Here is a 21,347-nt window from a genome sequence, read left to right as displayed (position 1 = left end):
TCTCAACTTAGTTTACTTCAGTAAAATATATTATATAGCTTCCTAGATATTTTTGGTCTATTCTTTCTCAGCACATTTTTGCACAGCTGCTTTCAAGGCAATTCTCTCAGATCACACAGACTTACTCACTGTCATGGAATTAGAGACATGCAGAAGGTGACATCACTGTTTTCCCCTTCCTTTACCTGTCAGAAAAACAGCTACACAGGCTCTCCAAAGTAGAAACAGTAGCAGTACTATTAGTACTGTAGAAATCTGAGTAGCTGCAGACTAGTACACGAGCTCCCTTCAGGAGATGCTTTCCAAAGAACAATTATAAAAACTATTCTTTGAATTATCTGAAAAAAAAAAATCTATGACAGCTGGCGATACTGTCATCGTGTAGAAGCGCTTCATATGTAACGAGCCTGAAGGGCTCTAACAAAGCGGCAGGAAGTTTTTTGGTCAATCCTATAGAGGGCAAAAAACAGCTATGGCATTAAGAATTCCTCATCCACTGTATGTATCACTTCAAATATGCATTCTTAATCTTTGCTAAAATTAATAGACTGAAGAATATCATTTGACAAAAGACAACCTAACCACCATTACATAATTGAGAAAGTCAATGAAAAAGGAAAAGAGCAAAGTTCAAACAATGGATTGGCTGACAAATACAATTGTTACTACTCTAGATTTGTACTACCATCCCACAGATAGCTTGCTTTACAGTCAGCTGGCTTATTTGGCCCTGTAACATCATCAGTTCTTCCTGATGGAGAGCGTTCTTACTGCAAGTGGCTTCTCCCCCATTATGCTACACACCCCCCAAATTCTTATTTTAGCATGCCTTAACTTAGAAGAGCATAACCAGGACAAAGCTGGTACACAAACTTTGGGAGCTTTTTTATTGTCTGGGCAATACAAATCAGTTTATTGATCAAGTGTAAAACAACATTCTCTCACTCTTACTGAGGGAAAAGAAGGTACATTTATATGCAAATTAAAATTAACTGGCCCAGGATATCAATGAGTCATCTCCATGGTTGCATACTGACTGTTCAAACAAAGCTTGCTTCTCAGTCAAAAGATAATTTGGGGTTCAAGCCCATCAAGAACCATCCATGATAACTAGCATAGACTGTCTCCTCTTCCTTCCCTAAACAAGTTAGGCAGTGAAATACAAGCCTGCTATATGTTCTGTGACCCAGCAAAATAGTGCAATTCTAACCAGAAACAATTTCATCTGCCCCCCCGTCTCCCCCCAAAAGTCAAAACATTACCTTTCAAGTGATTCTTTACATTCTTGAACATCTCTAGAAGAAAGTGACATTTTGACAAAGCTGGAATAGGCAAGCAGCAGATCCTTCTTGGTGGCTCTCCAATTAATTTTATCAGACTCTGAGTCTCGGATAGTTTCCAGATATTCCTGAAGAAGAAAGTTCAGAGGATATGAAACAGTCATCCTTCCATGAAGGCAAGAACAATACCTCTCCAAAACACATAGTAGCATTTACTGCATAATCCAGTCTCCCAGGTGAAACCTTAACCATATTATTCAGTAACAAAGCTCCAGGGGAACCACTTGCCTAAGCAATTCTCTCCCTCATTGAACTGCTACATTTAACTCAGCTGTTTGAGTTAGAAACTCATTTTCTCTATAAGATTTAACCTTAAGAAATTCCAGTATAAAAGAAGAAAATGTAGTATTTTGTAAATCTGCTGGTTTCCATAAACTTGCATTTGGAGGAGTTAAATCATTTGACCATAGCCATCACTGTAGTGATACTAAGAGATATAACCCAACTAAAAGGATATGGAAAATTATTATTGGATCATAAATAATTAAACACCTCAAGTGTCTTGACAACACAGGTACACCATTCCAAGCTTGACTGCAAAGGTATTTTCTTCTCTGCCTCCTGACAATGGAGCACAGCATCTCTGAATCTATTATTTGAACGGTAGAGCTCAACTAGTCTGATGTTTATGTAGACATCGTCTGGTCTTGCATAGAGTTCTGCCTGAATCAAGTCAAAAAGCTGATTCCATCCATCTTCACCTTTACAATCCAGTAACTGCTCCTATTAAACAGGAAGGCAACATGTTAGTATTTCATCTCTCATGTATTTTCAGCAATATTACCAGGTTTTTTTCCCTCTTCTTTGCAGAATCGTTATTCAAGCCAGTCTGAGAAACTTTCAGGTTTTACATAAAGTTTAATAAAAACTCAGAAATATTTTAAAATAGAGGGGTGTCTAATGGAAAAAAGAAAAAATCCCCAGGACAGTTCTTCCTCTTACAAACAGTAAGTAATGCTTATGAAACCATTTCATTTGAAGGCAGCATATCCTGCCAGACTAGCTTGTTTAAAAAACAAACAAAAAACTGCACACACACCCTAAGACCTTAACAAGGTTACTGCCTTGTTATACAAGAAAACTAATGCACCTGCGCCAAGGTGAGACTGTATAACTGAAAGCATTTACACAAGATTTGAGAATTATAGCATTTCCCACATTCTGTAGAGTCGATCATAAATCAGATTTAAAAAAGAGCAGTGGTGAAAAAGAAAGTCAGAATTCACAGGCCTGCTATCTTCCTACCAGCTGCATAAAAGAAAGATTGAGTACTGCTCATTTAGTCTTAACTTATTAGATTTGATCACTAATACAGTCCTCCTGTATTTTTGAAGAGGATTAACCTCAAAGCCTTGAAAATGGTATGAAAGTCTATAGGTGAAGTTTTCTGGAAAGCTAGACAAAAACACCAGACTGCAAAGAAAGTAAAACCTAATAAATTGAATATTCAAGAATCCTAAAATAATCTAGCCAATAAGAAAGAGTTTAACATGGGATGACACGCAAAAAGCATGTGTGTCTGATTCTGAAAGTTTTGTTAAGCCAAAGAGCAGAGGTTAGAATCTGGCATTTACCTTCAATCTGTAAACAGCAGGACTCCCAGGAAAGACTTTAGCAGCTCTCTCAACCCAGTATTTTGCTCTTCCATCAGTAACGTCATTACTGCACAGTAACTCTGCAATCTTCAGTACAAGATCTTTCTGCGTTGGATTCAACTCCACAGAACGCTAGTTTCCCCCCCCAGAGAAAAAAAAAATCCTTGATCTTGTAATAAAAATTATAATATAAAGCAGGAATGAAAATTACTCAAGTATTCACAAAAATAAGATGCAGAGAAACCCAGTTATTTGAATCAGTTATACCTATCAGTACATACATACAGAGTACACTAAAGAAAAAACCCTACTTTTCTAAATGCCACTGCTAACTTAGAGCACACTTAGATACAACTGCCAGAATTCGGAAGAACATAACAGAAATTTAACACAAAAGCCTGCTCTTCTCTGTCAACCACTCGCTACTGCTAATCTTGGGCTGCTGGAGTATGAAAGACCTGTTGTCTGACTCTATGTGGACACTTTTAAATAAATTTTAAGTCACACAAAGTGCCTTAGTATTTCAGTAAGATGTGCTGGCAGCAAGACTTTTGAGCACATCCTCTTCCTCCCACAAACTAGAACATTGACATTTTTATTGATAGTTTTATGTTTATATGCTTGCCTAATCAAAATTATTAGTTTTAAAAAGAGAATACTCTACATCTACAGTCTTCATAGCAAGTGGATTCCTACTGTCATCACAACCCACATTAGGGAATTCCATAAATATCACAGATCTTTATCCTAAAGAGCAACATATGATTTGGGAAGAATTTAACAGCAGATTAGTGAAAGAACAGATATAGGACACAAGACAAAAACAACTTAAAAATATACTATTGAAATAGATTATATCAAGATAAGAATTTCCCTTGCTTCTTCCAAAGTACTTCACATAAACATTTCATAATACACTTTCTCCAGGAACAGGTTTACTTCTATGGGTTTGAGAATGTCCAGCACAGAAGGATAAAAAAGGTCCATTTACAAAGGCATAAAGCAGGACATTAGGGGTCAGTGTAGTACTTACCTTATAACATCCAACAGCTTTTTCTATGTTATCCTCAGCTTCATAAAGCTGTCCAAGAAACCTGTGTGCTTTGGGATCTCTCTCTTGTATGCTGAGGTATGTAGATATGTACCTACGGAGAAAAGTCATTTACCTTAATCCATTATACCAAAACAATAAAAGTCACAGGTCAAACAGATACAGTGTTAGTCTAATCCACTGTACAGGAAGTATAGCCACATTTAGTCCTTGGTTCCTGGTCCAGATCTTAGAGGAAGGAACAAAATTACTAAATAGTTTTTACAAATACAGTTGCTATTCATTTCCAGCAAGTATTGTGCTTATTACAAAAAACAGTAGTTCACAGAAACTGTAAGAACTACATAATACAACGGAATAAAAGCCATTTCAATCAGATGAGTTTCAGTGCCACATAGCTGTTTTTCCTTCAAGCTGCTATTTTACAAAGATTTACATGGCACCCAATACCCACGTTTACTGCTGTCTTAAAAACTGCATGATACTGATCTTGATTTCTCTGGTCTAGCTCATACTCATCAAGCTCTTCTCTTGCAAAGAAATTACACACTTTAGAAAACAGAACAACATATATCAATATATATTACCTTTTAGCAAGTTCATATTCTTTTACTTCATAATACAGCTTAGCAAAAAAGAATCCTTTCATCAATTTCTGAAGGGGGAAAAAAAGAATAGGCATGTTTTAAATAAACAATACTTTAAAAATAATTGAACATGAAGACCTCCCTTTTCAGCAATGCATAAACTGTTAAATGACTGAGTTGAATAACTCGTTATCAGCTGAAGTCCACTCCTCATAGATGACGGGTTTTGGTTTTTTTTTTGGTAGGTGCAGAATTAAGGGTAAAAAGAGTAAGAGTCTTTGCCTAGTAGCCTTTGCCAATTAACAGGACAAACGACACTACGAGTGAACAACTAAAAGCAAGCAACAAACTCTTCTACTGGTAGCATTTCATAAACACCTCTGACAAAAAGAAGTGGAAAAATGGGATAAGCTACATTCAATCTTTTTTGTCACAATGTAGTCTTATCACTAGCGAAGAAAAAGCCTACATGTCAAGAGAGGAGACTTGCCTTTTAGTCCTGTCACCAGAAATTACTGTTTAACTATGGATAGAAACTGTTTTTCCTCAACCAAGCCACTCATAGCTTTCATGCCAGTTCTCCTTAAGGGTAAGGAATGTATTCCTGCAGTTGTTCACTTGCAATGTTACAAGTCTAAGATAACTTCAGCATATACGCCTACAATGAAAGGTGAAACAGAAGTCTCTAAAGGTATTGGGGGGGGGGGGCATGGAACAAAGCAGCAAGAAAGGAAGGGAGAAAGGGAATTAAAAGAAAAAAAAAAGGAAAAAAGATACATGCATACACTCCAGGCAAAAGGGGAAGATGGTAGAAGCATGCGCACCAGAAAGTCAAAAGAATGATGATCCAAAACTGTGGAAAGAGAAACCAATACCAGTATAGTGTTCTACGCAAACTAGACCCTGCCTTCAGCTCCTGGCAAACTTCTGCTGCCACAAACTCAGAAAGTTCAGTACCTGTTCCACTAACTGCATAGAAATTATTCTCAGAAGAACAGCTAGGCTTCTATCACACTTGTACAGTACTTAAAAATCCAAATCAGAGAAAAATTAATCTGATACTTTGACACAGTTAAAGAGACTTTATTATAGATAAACTTTCTACTTTCAGTAACTTAAAACAGACTAACACAACTGCTTATACAAGGAGCTATTTACTGTCTTTTCAGTTTGTAGTAAAACAGCATCACATGATTAGTATTCCACTAGTCCTTAAGTCATGGCTAGGGAACTACTGACTTAATCACAAGTAAAAACCTCACGGTAAAATAAAGTTTTCGAAGAATAATACTTCAGCAAAAACTAGATGCTAGAAATTTAAAGCTCAAGAATTTAGCTTGATCTCCCAGTATCACTTCAAAAGCATCTCCTGTTAAACAAAAATGATAAAACTTTACCACAACAAAAAGGAGAGAAAAGTATTTTTAGGAAGTGTACTGTGAACATCAAAACCATTGAAGAGCATCTCTGAGTTTAGCTGTAGAGCATCGAAGTCAACCGAATGCAGTCACATGACAACTTTGTTGATGCTGGGAAAGGTACAAATGATGCTGTACACAAGCACTATGCAGAGACCTTATTATATATAATTACCTGACCTCTGAGGTTGGAAGGGACCTCTGCAGATCATCTAGTCCAACCTCCCTGCCCAAAACAGGAGCAAGTACAGCAGGTTGCTCTGGGCCTTTTCTAGTCAGGTTCTGAGTATCTCCAAAGACAGAGACTCCACAACTACTTCTGGCAACCTCTTCCAGTACTTGACAATCTTCACTATACAAAGAGTTTTTTCTTATGTTTAAATGGAATTTCCTGTATCCGAGTTTGTGCCCAACAGTGAGCATGGCTGCACTCATGATATGCAGGACACTATTAAATATTCTACTTCTGTAATAAACCAACTCAGAAGAGCAAAACAGCATCTTTCTGGATTAAACAGCTCTGATGAATTGCATCAGTCTGCTTACTAAGATCCGTATACTATTTTCTAGATTTGATGGGAAGGTAACCAATCATGCAGAGCTCTTCATCCTTCTGTCCAGTTGCTACAATAAAGTAGGAAAGTGTATTTTCTTTCAGTTCTTCTTCTCCAAACACTACTATTTCAAAAACAGTCACACAAAGAGGAACATTAATCACAAAATACCCGAAAGAAAACTGGAAGTCTAAGAAGATGCGTTCCCTACTTATTTTTTAATCCTCTAGAAACATGGAACCTACACTCTTACAGAAATAAAGAATTCTGTACGCCTTAATGCTTGCTGAGGTCTTTTAAAAGTGACATTAGGGCTTACCAGCTGTGGAAAGCAGGCACACAGCTCTAGCAAGCCACTGTTCCCAGGTTCAGGGAAAGCCTCTCCAGTAAGCGAAACTCCACGCTCTTCCTCACAACAGCTTCCCTGACCTCATTCGGCTTAAAGAAAGCCTGAGTAAACACTGACTCGGAAACACTCCCAGGAACACCGAGAACACCGTAACCCCGTTCCCCCGTCCTCCTGCCACCAGGAGGGAAGGGATTGGGCAGAGCATATCAAGCTGTAAACCGGGAAAGCGAGCCGCGGTGCAAGGAGCGGGCGGCCGCGCTCACCGCCGCCGAAGCAGCGCCCGGGGGTCGCCCAACCGCCCCGGCGCGGGCAGGGGACGCGGCCAGGCCTCGGCGGCCTCCCCCGCACTAAGAGCCAGGAGAGCAGCAGCGGCGCCACACGCCGCTGCCGCCCGGCGCAACGCGCCCCGCAGGCCGGGCATCGCAGGGCGAGGCGGTCCAGGACCCCGCACGGGCCGAGCCGCGGCGCCGAGGGCTCCCGCTGCCGGCGCCCCGCGGCGCCACTCACCTCCCGGGCCGAAGGCGCGGCGGCCTGTAGGGAGGCGACGTACCGCTCCACGTCGGCCTTCGTGCGCCTCATGATGGCGCCGTGGCGGCAGCCCGCGCTGCGCTCGGCCTCACTCGCAGCCCGGAGCCGCGCCGCCTTCGCGCGGCGCCTTACGGAGGGAGGGAGGAAGGAGGCAGGGAAGGAGGGAGGGACGCAGCCGCCGTGCGTTACGCAAGTTCCCGCGCAACCGTCGCGACACCTTCCTCCTCCAGCGAGTGCGCAAGAAGCAGCAACGCCCGCGGAAGGGAGGCGCCTGGGCGCGCCGCTGCCCGCGCATGCGCTGCCCCGCGGGCGGCCGTTGCACCCTGACGCCCCGCCCGGCTGCGCGGGGATGGTTGCGCAGTTGCCACCGCGGAAAGGGCAGGGCGGGGCGGGGCGGGGGGGGACACTGCTGGGCCGAGGGAGAAAAGGAGTGATAACGGGCTACTAATCCCGCTAATTTTTTTTTACATTTGTTTATATATCACTTATATTTTATTGCTGTTGTTAGACCAGCATCAGTTCCTGTACGGCCCTTACACTGTTGTAAGGAATGGTAAGAGTGGGCGGGAACCACGTTGAAATGCGTTTTCACCTAAAACTGTATCGTGACTCACCGGCAGCTACAAATGTAAGCATGAACTTCGTTGCGGAGACCCGGTGCTCAGGAAGACGAGTTTCCAAATGTTCCAGCAGCTACAGTGAAAACCTTTATTTTCCAGCAACTCGAGGACTAATGCTGTGGGGATCAGCAGGGTTAATATGCCATCACTGAAAGAATTAACGTTCTTTTTTATTATTTGATCCATTAATGGTGATTTAGACACTGGATTTAATTCCCTAAGAGGAAACAGGATTTTTTCTCTCTGTACTTTTTTTTAATGGTGTGTCTATAACTGAGGATACCAAACTCAGTTTGAGGCTACGCATTAAAAGTCCTAGTGCTGTGGAGCATGCAAGAATTGGCTCAGGAGTCACTGGACTATACATAGAAGGAAGTTACTGCTTTGCAGCTGGTGGGAAGGTGTGTGAAATTGCCTTCACACAGAGAAGGTCCAACAGCTTGACACTGCTCCCCTTTTCTCATGTCTCCCTCCACCTCCCCCCGTGGAGGTGGCACTCCAAGTTGTTCCCGGTGTGGTTGCAGCACCAGAATGGTAGCTCACCAGACAGTATTTGACTCTATATGCTGACCCTGCAGTCATGCACCTGATTCTGCTCAGCTCTGTCACCACCTAACATGCCTCAGAATTGGAACTAAGTGCAGGGCTTGCCACTGCCAGAGGCGGAAAGGCTTTAGGCTCAGCTTCTTTCCCCCCTACAGCTACATCCATTCAGCTTCCTGAAGTGTTCCCTACTGTTATTCTAAGTGTAGGCTTCAGCAGGACTCCCTCTTGCCCATGCATGATTGATCCCACACAGCAGACGGGGAAAAGTTTCTGAGGTGTCCATTCACAAATCCCAGCTCATGACCTTCTTTGAGAGACCTAGTAGGGATTGTGGTTAGGAAAACATTGTGGTTAGGAAAACAATAATAAACTCAGCATCTTTCAGGAAAGAATTTCCAGCTATGTGAAATATTTATAATACTGACAGGCCAGGAAGTGAGCTTCAATACCAGACCTGTAATTGTCCAGGCTGCTTAATTGCTAACTCACTCTCTGGCTGTTTTGCACTGCTTTTAATTAATCCTCTTCATGACAATGTCCAGAGGTATGATTTCAGTGACAGATCGCTCACAGGAGCATTCCCAAAGAGCAGTGTGCAGCTGCAGAACCCTCCACTCGAGACAGGACTCCAACAATAATCATAAAAATATTTCACCATGAGGATGATTAAGCAATGGCATATATTGCCTACAGAGGCTTGTGGAATCTCCTTTCTTGGAGATGCTCAAAACTTGACAAGGCCTTGAGACTACTGATCCCACTTTGAAGTTAGCTCTGCTTTGAGCAGGAGTTTGAGTATGGCCTACCTGACCTGCAGAGATCCCTTCCAACCTAAATTTTTCCATGATATCTATCAGCAGACTTTGAACCCTCAAGTACTCCCAGATGTTCTCAATGCCATGTCCCAGGGTCTTAGTCCAGAGGAAAGCCCTAGCTACACAGTGCAATCATGGCCAATGTGTTCTGGAGAGATATAACGCTGAGCAACGTGGATGCAAGTCAGTTCATGCCATTTGGCCTCAGGGTTAGGGATGGTTTCCTAACTTTTTGAGCAGTAAGGCTGCATACATAGGCTGAAAGAAAAGAGTTAAAGTGCTGAAAAGTCAGCACAACATGCAAAAAACTAGAACAAGAACTGAATTACAATTTAAGTGAAGCATTGCTGAGTATTGTCTACCAAATCCATGGCGTAGTTAAAAGCCCAACAGTGTTACTATGCTAGCTGTTCAAACATTTTTGAGAACTTGCTGCTTTTCTAGTCTTGAACACAGTAAGTGCTGCATTGAGTTACAGAACTGCTATTGCATTCAGTAACTGTACAGAAAAAAATAGTCAGAAGTACTCTATCTAGCACTAAACTGGAAATTTGGAGTGACAATTACATTACAGTAAAAAGAGGAGAGAGAAAAACTTGATAGAAAGGTGTACACTTTAAACCTGGACAAGTTGTTTTCTCCAAGAAAACTCAGCAACTTTATCTATTCAGAAAACAGACAAAAGAATCTATTTATTCTTTATGAAATAAACTGCCATTTCTTTCATAAACCTAAAAACTGAATTAAAGTGGGATACACAGGAAATGGCATGTCTCCTTTAAATCAGGATAAGTATTTAAATATATAGTCACAGCTAAAGCATGGGGAACAAAGGGAGCCTAGTTGCTTTCCCACCCATCTGAAGCACTCATTTCAGAGAGATGATACAAGTTACAATAACATAGCCTTTATTGATGACATTGGAAAGCAGATGTTTTAAACCAACTAATTTTTCATAAACAGGAAAGGAAATTTTAGTTGCTATGATGTAACTACATAAAATCTGTTTAAGTCACTAATATGAAAAAAAAGTTTGCATACTTGACAATGGAGTATCATTACAATTCTTAAGTCACTACTTTTTATGAGGAAGGGGAAAAATAAAACAGATTTGCATGGACAGAATTTAATAGTATAAAAGTTAAATGTATGTTATAGAGAAGTCTGTTAATTTGTGATCTCAGTCCTTGAGGATGGCTAAAGAAATAGATCCCAGCAGGATCAAACCATGTATATTTACACTCACTAGTGTAAAAGTAATATTGCCACTTAATTGAAATATGCATTTTCAGTACTGTTCTAAAAATTAACAAAGCCTAGAAGCTAAATTTTAACCTCAGGTGTTCACAATTGAAATACAATACTTCTTGCATCATATGTAGTTAAGGCAAAGTATGTTATCTTTTGAAAATACCTTGTATATAATTTCTGCATAAAAATATGAAATAAAAATAAAACTGTATATATATATTTAATGGAACATTATCTATGGTCCAGCAGAATAAGGCACAAAAAGTAAATAAAATGCAAAAGTATAGATAAAAGTTAACATGTTATTCTAAATGGAATATAGCAAAATTCAAGTAGTTCTGTATGCTCATTTCTTGCACTAGGAATACATATTATATAGGTATTTCATGCTAAGCCTGATGTACAATGATTCATCATATAAGCATAATCTATTAAAAGGAGATAATTTCTGCAGTGACTGTATTTAGAAATCTGTCATTTTTCAAGCTATTTGAAACAAGGCTCATTAATGGGACTACCCGGACTAGAATCTAACAGTGGATTTCTCCATGAAGGAAGGTAAGTTAATTTGTTGTCCAAGTCACTCAAAGTCCTATGTGCATACTTAGTTTGCACATTAATACTTTCATTAATATAAATGCCACTACATGTACATAAAGTTGGACACATTTGCAAAGCGTAATTTTTGCAGGTATTCACAACCAAATTTTACTTCTATGTAGAATTCTGTAGAGACTATTGTGCACAGTGCATCCGTTCAGCTGCATTATCAGGGTGAAAATCCTTTCAAGTGAGTTGATACTTAATTTATTCTGTTAGTATGAGCTATGTATCAACAAATCTCAAATAAAGAATTTGAAGATACTTAGATTTGATAGTTAGAAGGCATGCATCATCACTTGTTGTCTGATTGTAGCCTCAAAGCAGAAAAAAATCCCTCAAGTAATATATATAATATATTTGTAAAGGAAGAGGAGAGCAATCTTCACTTTCTTCCTACAGTTTCAGCTAGTTTCTTCAGTCTTTTCTTCAGTTCTAGAGGAAATTTCTCATAGCACTTCTTGCAGACAGGCTTCATATCAAACTCAACAAATTTATTCCTAAAATGACAAAGCAAAAACCAAACAGACAAAGTCTTAGTGGCAGGAATTTTGAAAAAAAAATAGTCACAGTAACACTCACAGGCAAAAAATTACAACTGCAATTTATAGGTAGGTAAGTTACTTTCACAAGATTATACATTGTGGACAGTCATTAAATTACTCTGTGGTGGGAGGGTTTTTTTTTTTTTTAACCCAAATGTCCACATTTATGAACTGTGTCATTTAAAAAGCCTTTCAAACCAAATTTTAGAGCACAACAGGCTAAACATAAGCTATTGAAATAACAAATTAAGATTTCAGATTGTGTGAAAATAGGTATTTTAGTTTTGATTGCCATAAACACATGCAAAAACTTAGGGTAAGAGCATCCTTATCACTGACCAAAGAATAAAGGAGCAGAGGTGGTGGTGGAAAGGAAAGAAAAGTTTACAAGCAGATTGGCTTTTTCTTTTTCTGCTTATCTTTATCCTTTGCTTCACGTTCCCGTTTGGCAAGTCGTCGCTTAAATTCATCTGGCATTTTCTCATAACAGTGTTTGCAGACAGGTTTTAGATCAATTTCAACAAACTTATCCCTTTAGAGTTAAACACACAAAAAATAAAGGACGAAAGAGAAAAGAATTAAGATTAACTGGAGGAAGAACTGAACAGAGCTGAAAGAGAGGTATATTAGTAAATGGAGCTAGAGAAAGACACACGCACATCTTTTCTCAAATGTTTTACGGGATGAAAAAACATAAAAACCAGTTAAAACTATAGCAATAGCTACACTTTAAAGATGACCACTGGTATGTTTTGCAGACATCATGCCTATCCAATAAACTTACTTGAGTGTTAACTTAGTGTTGCAAGTTGAACAAGCGAAACAGTTCACACACCATGCCTTATTCAGAGCAGACACAACTAGGACAAGGGGGGAAAAAGAAATCATTAGTATTTCAGAAAACAGAAGTATTAAAAATTAAGCTCACATGTTCATGAGACATGACAAACTGTCATTTGATTCTCTTACCAAATATTGAGGACTATAACAATAATGAGGCAAGAGTGGGAAGGCACATGTGAATAACGTAGGGGGACTGTGTAAATTTGATAAAGCCATCTCTGAGGGTACATGCAAATGTGTTCACCAGCAATACCAGTTTAAGATATTTCTGACTTCTGTTGCTTGCTTCCACCTCGTATCATAGCATGACCTCAGGCAACTGCTTTGTGAGGCCATGTGGTAAACTTGGTCAGGAAACTTCAGCTGAAAACCAATCCAGCAAAAAGGTGTTTATGTTTCCATTCTGTTTCATTTCTCGGATCCTGTTCAGAGTGCAGTGCCATAAACAGTCGTGCTTGCCCAGCTGAAAAAGGTGATGTGGAACCAGCAGTCAGGCCAGTACTGGTAAACCAGCACTACCAATGTGAAAAAAAAAAAAAGTGGATGTAATGGGATAAATTACTTCAGAACATGGTCAAGACAAACTTGGACATTATTTTATTCTCTACTTTGGAGCCAAAGTAAACATTTTTCTCTTTGTTCTGTATCTCTGTTCTACTTCTCTGTTTGTCCCCTCTCTCCTTCAATATACCTTCCAACTTTTCCCTGCCAAAATTTGCCTGTCCCTTCTTAATCTAAATTAGAGGATGCAAGACGATGCTTTTCTCTTAAAATGCAACATGTTGTCAACACGAAACAAAATCAGAACTTTGTCATGCAGAGTTTTTTCCACTTTCAGTACTAGCAGGTGCACTATGAGGCAAGCGCTCCCACAGAAGCAGGGTTTGTCTATAATTGGCATTTAAAACACTTATTTCACTGCTTGCCAAAGTAATACTAGTCAGATGGAAGTCTTCCCTCCCTAGAGATCTCTCTAATAGTCACAGACATCCTCCTGAAAACCTGCTGCTGCAGATGTTTGTTTTATCAGAGAGAGAGGGGAAAGAACAATACTGGATATTCATCATTGATGACAGCAGAATTTTGTTCGAATTTGTATTCAGAAATGTAAAATAATCAAAGAGATGACACTGAAAAAAAGAAATGACTCACTACATTCTGTTCAGGTTGGTGACTGGAACGTACAATACAGGAGTCAGAATATATGGTGTAACACTGGAAACATACAGATATCTGCTTATCAAACAAGGCTGAATTTATTGATTCACCTCAAGTTCCAGATCTGTTTATTTTAGTAGGATTTTAATGAAAAGGAGGACACTATTTCCTCCAAAAAGTGTTCTGGATCATAGTTCTGCAGGTGTAGTCTAGTCCACAAAATGTGAGGAAAGCACATCTCCGGAACACAGGTCTCACCCTATACTTACATGACTATAAACTAGTTATATCTCCTTTTGCGTGCTAGGGGCTTCCTCCCACTTTGCTAACGGCTTTGGCTTAGGTGAGGCTAACACTGGTATATAGTATTTAGTTCAGGCAGGTGTAGCTAGTCACATAACAACTTTGCATTATTTCAGGCGGAATGATCTTTTTTGACATTTATCATAGGTAGTTATCCAAAAAAGCCCCCAAACAACCCCCTGAAAAACTTAAAACACTTGCTTCCACTTAATGAGTTACTGCCTTTTACAGGACACTTTTTTCCAAATATAACTGGTTTGTGACAATCATCTGACCAGTCTAGATTTTCAAAAGACAGGTGTCTGTGATAGACAGGTAAAGATCTCCAGGAACCAAACTGATACCATGGAAACTAGAAATCATGGAAACAGTTACAAAAATCCTGTAGGGTGCCCATCCACATATTTTGATATCTAAATACTTTTTTCAGTTTGGATTGTGATACCTAAATCTGTTTGAGGAGATGCTCACTCTCAAACTTACACATGTTCTTTGTTAAAGTTAGTTGGGCAGGAAGCCCCTCTGTGCATCTCCCAGCATCCCTGGCCTTTGCATTTTACTAAGGGGTTTCCAGGTGACCACGGTTCTCTTCAGCCACTGAGCGATCTTCCAGTATCATGAAACATTGTAAGCTTTTCTTACTATTTGGTCCCTGAGTAATCAGATCTGATCTGATTTCTGATAAAGAAGCTGGACATTTTTGTTTTAATGACAACAACCAGATATTAAATAGGGACTTTTCCACTTTTAAAGAGAACCTTCCATTAAAATAAATGTTAAGAAAACAGACAAGTGCTTACCATCTCCTTCAATCACACGATTGCAGTGGAAACAAACATCACCAAACAGCTGAAGAGAAAGGAGAAGTTATGAATTTTTAATTGTACGTTTTTATCCACGGTAGCTTCCCAAACTAATAAAATAACTGCATTTCAGCTGATGGGAACAATAGCTTTTCTATTTATTTCAGTAAAATAAAGAGAATGATGGTAAGACTCGTTTGGTTTTCAGATCATCTCTTACATCATCTTATTACAAAAAAACTTTATAATATTAAAGATGGAAATATTTGCTTACATCTGTTTGACCCTCTATAAATGTGATTTTGTTTTAATATTTCTCCAATCCTTAACATTTGAAGTACATCAGTTGGAGTCACATATAAATTATTAGTACTCAGCCAATTTAACATTTGGATTTGCATGCATGACTAGAACAATGTATTGCTGTTTCTGGTGAAAAGAGTAGCGAAATGTTAATTTTTATTTTTCTGAATAAAAGAAAATTTAGGCCAAAAACCTTTCCTTTTTTTTTTTCCTATGCTTAACATTTGACCACAGTGTTACAGTCCAGGAAGAGCCTGTATTTCCAGAATTTCATGTACTTTTTCTAACTGTAATAGTTGACCTACTAAAAGACAGCTGTTCTACATACAACTCGTCCGGTGTAAGTTCTTGCTCCATCATGGCTGCAACACTATTATTATTATTGTCATTATGGCATTTATTATCTACAAGTATGCCAGCAACATTTCAGTCATCTGCCCTTCGTCACTGACAAATTAAGAATTCATCTGTAATTAGTAGATACCTTACAACTCCCAAATGTAATCAATGTAATCCCTCCTCTCGTACTTGCAAGCAAAGTGGTGTACATGACACCTTGCAGTTGGCTTCCAAATAAAAAAAAGGTATATATATATAGTGCTACTGTACTATGCAATTAAGGGAGCCTGGAAAGAGAGGTAACATTGCTGATGACTCCTGTTTAAATGAAAGTGGTCACTAGGTGGTGTCCTGTGACAAATGAATTCAGCGTTCACAGTCTTCAGGGAACAAATGAATGAGCTGCGTGATCCAGCATATCTTAACATACAGTGATCTTAGAGTAACAGCTGTAAGGAAAACCGAGCTACTCACTAAGGCCTAGTCTTGTACCACAGCTACTGAGTGACAAATCTGCTTGAGATTCTTGGGAAGGACTGGGTCTTATTAGCTACTCTGATCTTGCAGACATGAAAAGCTTGTAACAGCTCTATGTAAGTACTGATAACCTTGAAGAACAGCTAGATACTCATTATCCTAGCCAGTCTTTCTGAAATCCCTGCAGATTTTTCTTTTACCTGCCAGACCTGTGCAGAGAGAAACTTTTATAAATTAACTGCAATAGAACATCTACCAGTTTTCAGTATACCCACAGATGATTATACGAAAACAGGAGGGTATCCATGATTTTTCATCTTGCGCTAATAAAACCGATTCACGAGTTTACCAGTAATACATTTTTTTAAATATGCAACCTTACCTGATTGTAGTGGGTTTCACAATAGGCCAAGCCTTTCCTCTCATAGTGACGATGACCCAGGAATGGCTTTTCACATTTTGCACAAACAAAATGCTACAAAGAAAATTGTGCAAATATTTTTTGTATTAGTTGGAAGTAATAGTGATTTTTTCTGGACATTGAACCAACCAATCTCAGTACTTAACATCATTAAAAACTACTCAACTAGTTGCGCCATCTTGGAAAGAAGAAATAATACTTTGTTTTTTTTCTATACTTAGACCATTAATATAATGCTCCTTTTAATGTCTTCAATATTTCAATCCAAAAGTTTAAGAAAATCAAGGAAAGGGATTCTGATATCTTATCAATAAACAGAATGAAGAGACTTTAAATAATTTGCATCATCATTACACTCTCATGAAGAAAGCATTTGCTAGAGAAGATTTTCAAAACAACCAAAGGAATATGGTTGTGTATCTTCCTAATTTAAATGGAAGATTTGGAACTAAATCTTGTGCATGGCCTTGAAATAAGAACCCTCACATGAAGAGCTTTAAACATATTTATGTGGCAGGTGACCACGGAAGACATAATAGTATCATGATGCCTAGTAATTAGGGGGTTCCCACAGAACATTACTGCCTTTATACTGCTTTGCACTGTAGCATCTTCTTCTGCAAGGATCTCACATTGCTTCCTCTAATTACTGATTTTAGCTTCACAGTGAAAGCTTTACATGAGGTAGGAAATGATACTTTTTTCACAGTGGAAGACCAGACACAAAAAGGTGGAAGATAGGATTCGGAGAATACATTTATTAACCATTTCTGCAGAATTTTCTCCTCTTTTCATTGAAATTGATCAGCAAAATTCCACATGAGCATGTTGATGTTCACATTCGTGAAAGACAATAAACGATCTGATGTCTACCTCCACATGCCATTGTTTGCCCATAGCATTCACCACACGTCCTTCAATTGGCCTTCTACATGCTCCACAGATGGGGACACCCATTTTGTCATGGCAGGGTAAACAATATAATTCTCCCTTCAACTCACGAGCATCAGCAGTAAGTTCCTTCCTGTTCAAAAGTTAATGAATTGAGAGGATGAATAAAGGAACCAGTTTCAACTCATGAGTGTTTCTGAAAGGAAGATTAAATTTTTAAGCATTTACTTTAGAAACTGTATTTATACTACAATAATTGATTTAAGTAGCAGCATCAAATTCAATAGCTTTTATTAACAAGACTGATTCCACAGTAAACTCAGAAAGGCCTGCTAAGTAAGATCCACTAAGTCTCTCTGAAAATAGATAGTAAGCTACTGTCATTGTGTATTCTGGTTATGTGATGCAAATGTGTTTGAAAGCTGTAGACATGCTTGGCTTATATTCTAGCCTTATTATCACCAGTTTATTTTAGATTTACATAAATATAACAGAAAGTAAAATGTAGTCTTCTACATCTAGGTACATTTTCCCTGTTGTATCAACTTTCAGGGAAAGAAAAATATGCAACCACAGAAGATAGCTATGTTTATTCTTTCCAGGTGCAGAATCACATATATTCTTCTTTTTAATAATTTACATAATTAGAATTCTGAGAATGGCTAAACTTTAAAAGTGACTGTAATCGCTAATGCTCTCAATTGGTTGCCCTTGACACAAAACTACAGGATGTTTCTCAAACCAGCCTTTGCTATGCCACTGAAACGAAGCTTCCTCTGCACCAGAAATGAACAACTAATACATCTGCACTGTATCCTACAGTGCCCCTTGATCTGTGCATCAGTGCAGGATGTAGAAACGTGCAGCTACACATTTTGCATTTGCAAACACTGGTAAAGTGAGATGGGAGAAAGTTTCTAAGAAAAAGGTAGGCTTCAATAGGAAACAACACAGTTTGTATACAACTTGACTAAAAAAAAAACATAGACAAAATAGTAACTCAAGCAGCCAAAGAGGATCACTTTTTTTTCCTTTCAGAGCAGAAAAATAAGCTATCATTTTGCTGCTATGGAAACCATTACCTGTGTCCAGAGTTCATACTTCCTAAGATACCACCTTTTTCTGCAGAGCATGATCTCCTGGCTCCCTGACAGGCCGGCTGCTGTAGGGACACACCAGCCTCTGGAAGCTCACAGCATAAGCTGTGTGAGCTAAAGGACCAGCTCCACCATTCCAGAAGCAATGACGAGACACACATCCCTATCTAGTCTGGCTGCATGGCATGCAAATCCCACCTCTCTGCCCATTGCACAGGACAGCTGAGTGTTTTAAAATGTAGGTGGACAAAGCAAAGGAAACCAGCATTTTCCTGTTTTCCTTTGCAGAATTCAGTTACCCGCAGTTTGCACAGTTGAAATGGTCAGGGTGATATGGATCATTTTTGAATATGAGAGGCTGTTCATCAATAATGGCGTGGCACTTCTGGCAAATATACTTTCCTAGGCCTCTGGCTTTTTCCCGGTTATGGCAAGGACGGCAGAGATGTCTGAAACAGCATAAAAAGGAAAGATAAGTACTGCTGCCAGGTGCTGCAGTGCAAAATACAAACCAAACATCTGTTAGAACCTCATTTCAATCAGTCTTTTCAGTAGCAAAAAAAAATCTTAAAAATAATGTGCCTGTTAGGCAAGCCAAACTCAAAAGAGGGAAAGCTATCATTTTATTTTCCATCACCATGAAGTATCATTTCTTTAGCTCATTTGGATTTAAGCTGTGCTGAAACATAGAAGGCAAAGTTTCCTATAGATTCTCATTGATGAATGTTTTACTCTGAAAATCTCAAAAAATTTAGATTGGAAGCTGGATGACTACATACGTCCTAATTCTGTAAATAACTGCATGCATAACATTAAACATATGAAGTCAGTGGCCATATAATCCATTTGTAAACTATTCTTGTGATCACAGTTGGTAAAAGTATCCTACTCTGTGAAGGATGCCACTGAACTTTATGCACTTATTAATAAATGAGATGCTAAACCAGACTAAAATTGGAAACCCAAGTTGAACAAACAAAGAACTGATAAAAGAGACAGTGCTTCCTCATCTGAAGCAAGACTGCTTTCCCTAGGCTTACTAACCTAAAGTCATCTTATGAATAAGAAGTGCATAAGAAAGCGATAAACAAGAAAAATTTTAAAAGCACTGACTGCGGTAATGCACTTCACTCTGAGGAAATGCTACCAGAATTCTAAGGCTGGAGTAGATAACTATGCATACAAACTACTGAAGTGTTTATTTAAGTGTCTAATTACTACAGCGCCTGTGACTTGAAAGCATCAGTTACTGGAATCATAGAAGAAAAATCTGACCCTCCACTTGAAAAAAATCGATGGACTGGGCTTGCCTGCTGCCCTCTCAACACTTGCAGAATGTTTTCCCTCTTATTACAGCAGGGTACACTGCGGTATGTGATATGTGATATGACATATCACGGTGTACCCTGCCAGCTCCGAAATGACACCAGCTATACAACATGCCTTTGACGAAAAATCTGGTGATGAAGTAGATAAACTGTTACTAGTGTAAAAATATATTGTAAAATATTCATTCTTAATGTTTACATTTCACTTTTGCGATGCCCTCTTAAGACCTCTGGCCTATAAAAGACACTTCAGTTACTCAATGTCAGCTGGAAAGCTTTAGGAACCTTAACCTCTGACTCCCATCTCTCAGTTCACGTTATTTACGATCAGTAATAGAAGGAAGGGTGAAGATCTACCTGCCAGCATTCTTGACAAATCCAATATCTGCCAATACTTGTTGGCAGATATCACAGCAGAAGCATTCTGGATGCCAACTATTGTTCATAGCTTTTATAACACGACCAATAATGAACTCACCTGTAAGAAACACAACACCAGGATGTAAAATATCACACCAAACAAAGTTAAAAGAAAACCACAACCGAACTGCTACGATGACCTTATCATCCTCTCCTCACCTAAACCCCTCCTCCTCACCTGGTAGGATATATTGCTCTGGATGTTACAGCTCTGGTTCTAAACTCTGGGGTATGGTTTTGGTTGTTTCTCTGCTATGGGACAAAAGCAAATGTCCTCACTGACGCACAACCTTCTGTTCTTTATATACCATTCCTTCTACACGCATGCTTCACTTTCTCTATGCAGTCATCCTTTTCAGTCCCTCCCCTGTTTTTACTTATCTGATCTCCAACTTTTATGAAATACATGGAATTCCTTATGGCTTCCTCTTCTAATCATTTTTCATCTTTCTTCTCTTTCAGAGGAAGACAATTTTAAATTGTGCCTTTTACATATTTCTACTACACTAGGGTCTGGAACCACGATTTGAAGGGGCTCTGTACTCACTGCACAATAGTTGTGAGCTTGGGTGGCTTTGGATCCACTGCAAATAAACCGTGGAGTCAAAATGCAAAGATACAATGAAGTCTGGAGAATGGATTTACTAAACAGTAAATCCAATACAAATAACTTCTGACCTACCTCGGAATCCTGTCCAGCGAGGCATTAAGAAATAGTGTGAAAATTACAGTTGTGCATGCACAGTGTGACTGTACTGCACCCAGAGCAGAGCTACAGGCCGCTACACACGATTTAGTCACTCGCTATGTGGACATCTGGGCCAAGACTTCACAGCACTACAAAAGCTCTGCCTAGAATGTGTTGGAAACAGGTTTCTAGTGTGGAGGAAGGCTCAATCCTGGCCCCGAAGAACATACAAATCAAACAGGCGTCAAAGTGAAGTGATCAGGCAGGTAACATGCAAATGAAATGCAGGCTAACACTGAACTCTGTGTCGCTCCCATGAAGTCATAGCTTTTCAAGAATAAAACCTGATCAACTCTAAAAATGCCAGGGATGCTTAAGGCATCATTGGTTATAACAGCCATATTGATTTTGGCCACAGTTACTAAATCCAAACACTGGAAAAGCCCAGTTCCATACAGCGCCTGTCGGGTGCTGCTG

At 39.1% G+C, this 21,347-nt stretch overlaps 2 protein-coding genes across 11 annotated transcripts in view; both read right to left on the bottom strand.

Moving 5' to 3' along the window:
• Positions 1-7,737, bottom strand: part of LOC112981363 (E3 SUMO-protein ligase RanBP2-like) — a 35,115-nt gene extending 27,378 nt beyond the window's left edge. For 2 of the 3 annotated variants that reach the window (XM_026096928.2, XM_026096929.2), the window contains exons 1-6: positions 7,402-7,737; positions 4,574-4,641; positions 3,969-4,080; positions 2,915-3,067; positions 1,833-2,063; positions 1,263-1,408 (exon numbers count right to left, since the gene is read on the bottom strand). In XM_026096928.2, coding sequence (XP_025952713.2) covers positions 1,263-1,408; positions 1,833-2,063; positions 2,915-3,067; positions 3,969-4,080; positions 4,574-4,641; positions 7,402-7,473 — 782 coding nt within the window. In that variant the 5' untranslated portion in view covers positions 7,474-7,737. The remainder of the gene's footprint in view (positions 1-1,262; positions 1,409-1,832; positions 2,064-2,914; positions 3,068-3,968; positions 4,081-4,573; positions 4,642-7,401) is intronic. The other variant, XM_026096930.2, reaches the window with a different exon arrangement.
• A 2,553-nt stretch (positions 7,738-10,290) lies between these two features.
• Positions 10,291-21,347, bottom strand: part of LIMS1 (LIM zinc finger domain containing 1) — an 80,545-nt gene continuing 69,488 nt past the window's right edge. For all 8 annotated transcript variants that reach the window (XM_064503338.1, XM_064503331.1, XM_064503358.1 and 5 more), the window contains 7 exons: positions 20,120-20,240; positions 18,734-18,883; positions 17,320-17,470; positions 16,408-16,500; positions 14,904-14,952; positions 12,584-12,659; positions 10,291-11,754 (listed from right to left, as the gene is read on the bottom strand). In XM_064503338.1, the coding sequence (XP_064359408.1) occupies positions 11,640-11,754; positions 12,584-12,659; positions 14,904-14,952; positions 16,408-16,500; positions 17,320-17,470; positions 18,734-18,883; positions 20,120-20,240 (755 nt within the window). In that variant the 3' untranslated portion in view covers positions 10,291-11,639. The remainder of the gene's footprint in view (positions 11,755-12,583; positions 12,660-14,903; positions 14,953-16,407; positions 16,501-17,319; positions 17,471-18,733; positions 18,884-20,119; positions 20,241-21,347) is intronic.

This window comes from Dromaius novaehollandiae, chromosome 1 (genome assembly GCF_036370855.1).
Source record: "Dromaius novaehollandiae isolate bDroNov1 chromosome 1, bDroNov1.hap1, whole genome shotgun sequence".
Lineage (NCBI taxonomy): Eukaryota > Metazoa > Chordata > Aves > Casuariiformes > Dromaiidae > Dromaius > Dromaius novaehollandiae.
Note: the sequence above shows the minus strand (reverse complement) of the source record. Positions and strands in the feature narration are given on the sequence as shown.